The sequence below is a fragment of the Alosa pseudoharengus genome, unplaced genomic scaffold (genome assembly GCF_046254945.1).
Source record: "Alosa pseudoharengus isolate Yale_2024_CS ecotype anadromous, Long Island Sound unplaced genomic scaffold, YU_APseudo_1.1 YU_APseudo_1.1_scf_20, whole genome shotgun sequence".
Classification (NCBI taxonomy): Eukaryota; Metazoa; Chordata; class Actinopteri; order Clupeiformes; family Clupeidae; genus Alosa; species Alosa pseudoharengus.
Window position 1 is genome coordinate 13,546,354 of NW_027468664.1, and position 7,500 is coordinate 13,553,853.

Here is a 7,500-nt window from a genome sequence, read left to right on the forward strand (position 1 = left end):
CTGTCTTTTTGTGCCACTCTGTTATTGTTTTTTCTCTCACTCTCTCTCTGTCCCCTCCTGTCTGTCAGTAAGTGTAGGGAGTCAGGGACAGTGCCTCACCAGTTCCCCCTCCAAGCTCTTCATGTCTGTCTGTCTGTCTGTCTGTCTCTCTCTCTCTCTCTCTCTCTCTGTCTCTCTCTCTCTCTCTCTCTCTCTCTCTCTCTCTCTCTCTCTCTCTCTCTCTCTCTCTCTCTCTGTTATCTTGTTTCATATTAGTCATGCTGTCTTGTTTTTCTCTTCCTTCTCCCATCTGTCTGCATGGTCCCCTCTCTATCTCTTCATTTGACACTTCTCTTTCTATCATTTTCTTTCCACTCTTTCTGTTTTTAATGCTATCTTTTCTTTCGCCTTCTGTTTGTCTGTGTCTATGCTAAGCCTAGCTGGCTGTTGCCTGTGTTTGTGTACGTCTGTTTTCTCTCTCTCTCTCTCTCTCTCTCTCTCCTCTCTGCCCCCTCCTCTCCTCTCCCCTGCTCTACTCCCTCCCTCCCTCCCTGCCTGTTGTTGTTGTTGTTGTTGTTTACTGCCTCTCAGTAAGGAAGAGAAGAGCAGGAAGAGAAGGAAGAGAGCTGTTGCCATTTTGCTCTTTCTCTCCCTCTCCCTCTCGCTCTCTCGAACAAACACCTGGCGCTTTAGCCTGCTGTTTACCTAAAAAATGGCACCGTGTCTCGCTTTGCCGACGAAATGATCGCTAATTACGCCGCTGCTTCCCCCTGAAATGGCAAGAGGATTCTCTCTGTTTTAATCATTGCTGGCCTGATATCATTTGCACGTACGGATCGGATGTCGTCGACGCAATGGGAAGGAGACGCGGCGTTTCTCCATAGAGCGTGCCACACCACAGAAAGGCTTTTCGCGCCAGGTGGATGCTCGAGCAGGCCTCGTGGTGTGAAAGCGCTAGCATGTTAGCTTGTTAGCATGCAGCTTTGCAGCATGTTAGCATAGTGTGTTAGCCTTTTCCTGTTTCCTTTTTCAGGGGAGGACACGGAGAGCTGTAGTCCAGAAGAAGTCAAAGTAGAAATCAGTATTCCAATTTAGTATTCCACAGTGTAGGGATAAGCAGACCTAGTGAGTAGAGGCTAGGCAGCCATCTTTGTTAGCGCTGTGATTCCTGTAGCATGATGTTGAGGGAAGAATTTATCTTTTTTTCGATGCATTTCCTGACAAGGACCTACAACACTGGATTTTCACACTAACCCAAACAGAAAATGTTATCTTCCCAATGTGAGTATACAGAAATTAATGTGTTTGTCTTGTTTCTATGTGTCTATGTGTGTGTGTGTGTGTGTGTGTGTGTGTGTGGACATCCTGCAGCAGGCCTAAGTCCAGCCGAGCTGCAGCAGCTGTGGAAGGACGTGACTGGCGGTCACAACATGGAGGACAACGGACATAAGCACAGCAGCAGAGGCAACAGCGGCGGGGAGAGGGAGAGGATCAGCGTCAGCAGCGGTGATAGCGGCGGCGGCGGCCTGGACCTCACCACCTCCAACTCCACCTCCACTACCTCCTCCACCACGTCCAAAGCCTCACCACCCATCTCCCACCTCAGTCTCGCCAACGGCCAGTCCCCGGCTCTCAGCTCCCGGAGAGAGAGGTAGGGGCAGCCAGCACACGCAACCAGACATGCACACAAATAGCACATGTACACACACACACACATGAAGACACACACACACACACACACACACACACACACACACACACACACACACACACACACACACACACACACACACAACCAAACACACACACATATACACATACTCGTACACATGCACATGCATACACATTCAAAGACACATACGTCACACATGTATATACACACGCACACACAATCATACACACGGCACGCATACACACAATGATCACAATGATTTTTTTTTACACACTAATAGTCTCTTTAGGAGAGATACATTTACATACATTCACCTACTCAAACCATACAGGCACATATACAGGAGATCACAGAGATAATGTAAGCAGACTAAAACAAACACTTTTATTCAAATAGGCATTCAGTAGACATACCAATATCACACACACAGCACAGATCGGGATGCTCACTGGAGACTCTTTACACATGTTCCACACTGCGTTCGTACACACACAAACGCACACACACATACACACACACACACACACACACACACACACACACACACACACACACAAATCAAACAGAAGCTCATTGGTCTTTTCATGTGCTAATCTGTCAGATGTTTGTGTGCATATGGGGAAAAACATGCTATTTGTCCCCGTTTAGCAGAAGAGAAGAAGTATTTATTCCTGGAGGGGACCCAACGGTGGTTTGCTTGGCTTTTTTGATTTGTTTGTTTGCTTAGTACTTAGCGATGCCGGCGTAATAATAGTCAGAAATGGGCTCTCCCATGGGAGAGTGTGTGCGTGATTGAACCCATTTGCTTACACTGTATCAAACGCAACAATGGCGTCAACATCAACGATACACACACACAGCTGCTTGGCAGTTGTGTGTGTGTGTGTGAGGGAGCGGAGTGTGTGTGTTGGGGGGGTGTAGTCACGGGCACTGTACATTAAGTATTTAAAACCTCCCTCGTTCTGTCTCTCATCTGCTCCGCATTTGAACACCACCTAGCAGAAAACAGCCTGGCGTGTAAACACGGCTAGGACGGCTCGATCTGATCCGTACTCCGTACACGTCACTCGCTCTATGTAGAGGCTGTGTTTGCATTATTGTCTGTGTGTGTGTGTGTGTGTGTGTGTGTGTGTGTGTGTGTGTGCATGTATGTATGTGTGCGTGTGTTTATTGTTATCAGTCTGATCCATGTATAATTCAGCTTCTCCCCCCCCCCCCCCCAACGCCTCACTGTGCTGTAATGAGCAGGTGGTGCCGCTGCGCTGAGCGTGGCTGAGAAGTGCTGTAATTGGTTTAAAGTAGATGCTATCTTAGCAGAGCCACTAAAAAAAATATATCTGTACAAGTAGACCTCCCTGCCCGCAGAGAAAGAATGAGATGGAGAGAGAGAGAGGGAGAGTGTTGAGGGCGGGGAAATAAACAGAGAGGAGGAAAAAAGGCAGAAAACACTTTTTTATCTGGTAGAGATCCCTGTGGGGCCTGTGGGTTTTCGTAATGATCGAGCGCAGAGGACTGTCAAAGGAGGCTGCTTACTAACACTCCATCGATCGATGGCACACAGGGAGGAGGCCGTGTAAAACATACTGTGAATGAGCAAGCACAATCCCTCTCTCTCATTTTCTCTCTCTCTCTCCTTCTCTCTATCTATCTATCTATCTCTCTCTCTCCATTTTTTTCCTTTCCCTTTGTCTGTTTTTCATGTGTTCTCTCTCTCTCTCTCTCTCTCTCTCTCTCTCTCTCTCTCTCTCTCTCTCTCTCTCTCTCTCTCTCTCTCTCTCTCTCCCCCTTCTCTACCTTCCTTCCTTTTCCTTTCAGTGCGAGCCTAAAGGTTAAGCTGTCAGATCTAATCGTGGCGGGTCAGGCCTGTGTGAGAACGTTTGCTGAAGTTTGCAGTTGCCGTTCGAAAGCAAGAGATAGCCGGCCAAATAAAAACGTCACGCGGCCTCTCTGCCATCTAAAGCATTTGCACACCCCTGTGCCACTTAATGGTTTCCATAGATCTTTAGAGGTGGGAATGCCACCACCAGGAACCTCCAAGGATTTCCGACGACATTGTTCACTTGTTTTCTATCGCCACGTTGCCATTTGGTCCCATGGCAAACACAGAGGATCAATAATCTGTTGGTGGCAGGGTGTGTGTGTGAGCGGGTGTCTCTTGGAGTCCCGCGTACATTCTCGTTTAATTGGATCGTTTCCAGCCTCTGTGCGGAACTGTCAGGCAGAACAAAGCCAAGCTGCCCTGTTGTGACCCCTCTGTTGCCAGTGGTAACCTAACAGGAGTTATCTGCCTCGAGCTATAATGTGTATGGAAATAACACTGACGTCACTGTCTCCATTTCTCCCTCTCTTGCCATCTCTCTGGCTCTATCTCTCTCTCCCTCTTTATCTCCCATCTCTATCACTCTTTCTCTGTCTCTCTGTCCTCCTCGCTGTCTCTCTCTCTTTCCGCAGCTCCTTGCATGAGGATACAGGGGCCGCTCACTGTCTCTATGGCCACGGAGTGTGCAAGTGGCCCGGATGTGAAAACGTCTGCGAAGACTTTGGACAGTTCTTGAAGTAGGTATCCTGCAGGTGTATGTGTATGTAGCCGGTGTGTGTGTGTGTGTGTGTGTGTGTGTGTGTGTGTATATGTGCTGAGGTGTCTATGCATGTGTATGTCAGACTTTGTCTGCTGTGGTTTATTAGGCATTTCTGTCATTTTTTTTTTGCCCAGAGTGCAGTGTACATAAATCTTTGCCCAGTCATCACGGCTTAGGTCTGGGCATGTCGGTAGGGAGGGTGTCCAATCTGTGCCAAACACGTTAAAAAGAATCCAATTCAGAGTCTGCAGTTGTCAAATGCCAGCAGTTAGCCTTAGGGCTTCATAAAAGCTTCCATAGCCCTGCTCTGCCTAATATCCACTGCCGAGCACTTCCTCTCCATCCGATCGCGATCCCGGCCGAGCCCCCAAATCATTCCAAAGGTCTTTGTTAGCATCTCTCGCTCCGAGAGGACCCCAAGAGCTTTAAATCAGCTGCTGATTTAGCTTCCCGTCTCCGGCGTCGGTAAAATACGGCGCTGTGTTCCGGGGGGCCGACGCGCCGTCAGGAAAGGTTAAACACAAGCCAGTGTTTCTGCAGGGAGGGGTGGGGCGGGGGGTGTAGGATGTGGGGGTTGTCTGTCTGTCAGCCTGTCAGAGGGCTCGCTGATCTACGGCTGGCCCCCTTGCTCCTGCCCCTCCCCAGTCGGCCCGTCAGGTCGTCTCGAAACTCGTTAGGAAGCTAATAGTGACTCGCTGATACGGCATACGTGCGGACCCCGTTCAGCGTTGCCATGGTGCAGGCAGCCCGAGCCGGAGTCAGACGAAAGGATTCATGCTCCATCAACAATTTAGCTAATTAGCTCTTTAGTAATTGGGCCTGCTTTGTTGTCAGGCGGACATTAGAGGCGAAGGTGTTTTCCCCGCCATCGATGGCAGGTGATCGCGTCACCATGCGCCAGGGAGCTTCAAAAACGTCAAGATGGAGACAGGGGTGGGAGAGTAGAGGGGTGGGGGGTGGAATTGTTTAATTTGAATATTCTAATTAGATTTGTAATTAACTGTGAAATGATGATCATGCCACGTAATGCCGGTGTAAATGTCCATGTCAATTCACGAGAACGCCATTGAAATTGGGAACATTGTTCTTCAATTTATTTATATATTTTCGTGAAAGGAAAGGAGGGTGATCTGAGGATAGGCACAGCTGATATGATTTTAGAGCCCTGCTTTTAAGATTAATGGAAGGAATTCAGTTGCTTTGCATTATTACCATTGTTTCAAAGCAGGCATTAATCTTCCAGCTGATGGCCCGAACCCTGAGGTTTTATTTACTGACTCAAATCAGGAAATAAAAATAAAACAATACTTTATGTTTACTTCAAGTTTCATCATTATACACCTTGAAACTGCTCTAGCTCAGTTTTGTTTTTTGTCTCGTGTATATCAGTATCCAAATTAAGATGGCCTATGTTGCACCAGTTGTTTCATATTGGTAATGCATAATAGTGCAATGAGCTACAGTCTTGGTTGCAACAATAGCTCACCATTTTGAAAAAAATAATAATAATTAAACAAAAAAACAATTAAAATTTCAAAGATGCTTGTTGAGTTATTCAGGTGTCTCAGACATTAACAGAGGCACTTGAGCAAGTAAAGGCTCGTAGGTTAGACTGCTGTGTTCCTCCTCCAAGTAGCCCTGCCTTCTCTTTCTTCTTTTTCACCTGCAAGCACACTGAGAGTGGAGGTGTGTAAAAAAAAAAAAAAAAAAAAGGGAAAGTTGCCATCGCCGCCATCATCGCCGCCGTCTGCTAGAGTCAGAGGCTTCATGTTGCAGGAGCTGCACATGAACACAGACAAGCAACAAAAGAGCACACTGATTTTAGGTTCACGCACACACACACACACACACACACACACACTGAGTGCATGGAGACGCAGGCAGCCTCGTCTGTCTGTGCGCCTCACAGGAGCGATTGTAGGTGTCAGCCCTGGGCCTTTCATGTCGCGAGAGATGCCAGTCACCGCCGCCTGTACCAGCCGGGTACACACACTTTTAAAACACCGTTTACATAAAATACAGTGTCAAAATCAGATGACACCTTTGATGGGGAGGGGGAGGTGATGCGGGTGCAAGTAGGTAGGGGGTGTTTGGGGGGGGGGGGGGGGGTAGGTGAGGGGGGTTGTTGCTGGCGGTTGTGGAAATGGCACAGTACGTTTAAGCGATCTTTGTTATGTTGCTCAGGAAAACTTGTCAAGATCAGCAATTTAATAGCTCTTCAATGCGCTTTAAAGTGTTTTTTTCCCCCTCTCCATTTCACCTGGAGAACTAGCCTAAAGGTGGCTGGCACGTTGTATTAGCTCTGAAGTTCAAATGAAACCCTGCGTGCATTGTGTGCCTGTGTGTGTGTGTGTGTGCCTGTGTGTGTGTGTGAGTGTGTGTGTGTGTGTGTGTGTGTGTGTGTGTGTGTGCGCGTGTGTGTGTGTGTGCGTGTGTGTGTGCATGTGTACGAGCAACACCCTAAGACATTTCTATTTATGCATTGCCGTATACTGCCGCGTACACAGAGGGTTTCTTAGCCAGAATAATGCAGGGCTGCCTTTTCCTTTGTTCAGTGGATGTCTCACATAAAAGTGGTGAAAATGTTAAAAACAGGCACTCCTGTGGGGCTTATCAGCCCTTCAGCTGCCTGGCAGTCAGCGGCAGTGACTGTAACGCTGGTCTGTCAGCTGTTTGTGAGTAAATGATCACAACATGAGCTTTTCCACCCAGCCGCATCCTCTCATGCACCAATTTCTTATCCTCTCACTCGCTTATTCTCTCTTTCTCTCTCTCTCTCTCTCTCTCTCTCTCTCTCTCTCTCTCTCTCTCTCTCTCTCTCTCTCTCTCTCTCTCTCTCTCTCTCTCTCTCTCTCTCTCTCTCTCTCTCTCCCTCAATCACTGTATTAGTCTCTCAGACTCTCACATACTCATGCACTCACTCACTCGTTCTGTCACTCATTCACTCAGTCCCTTCTTCACTTCATCTGTCACTCAGTCCCTCACTCTATCTCTCCCTCACTCACTGACTCACTGGAGTTGGTAGGGAGGCAGAGCAGCCTGGCTAGTGAAGGTATCCACCGACGGACACTGGGCCGCATGAACTCTATGCATGCGTATCCACAGTAATCTCACACAGGTGCTGTATTTGTAGATGCAAACAGGCACAATCACACACACACACACACACACACTCGCACATGTACTCATACATTAAACCTTCACACAGATATACATAGTGAGGTGATGGTGATGATTCAGCACAGAGAAATATGTGTTTTACCCTACACA

The 7,500-nt window shown here is 47.9% G+C and overlaps 1 protein-coding gene across 1 annotated transcript in view; it reads left to right on the top strand.

Annotated features, from left to right (window-relative positions):
* The window catches only part of foxp2 (forkhead box P2), a 63,980-nt gene that overhangs the window by 30,653 nt on the left and 25,827 nt on the right, over positions 1–7,500 (top strand). The window contains exons 3-5 of the mRNA XM_076297330.1: positions 1,467–1,630; positions 3,017–3,049; positions 4,103–4,207. Coding sequence (XP_076153445.1) covers positions 1,467–1,630; positions 3,017–3,049; positions 4,103–4,207 — 302 coding nt within the window. The remainder of the gene's footprint in view (positions 1–1,466; positions 1,631–3,016; positions 3,050–4,102; positions 4,208–7,500) is intronic.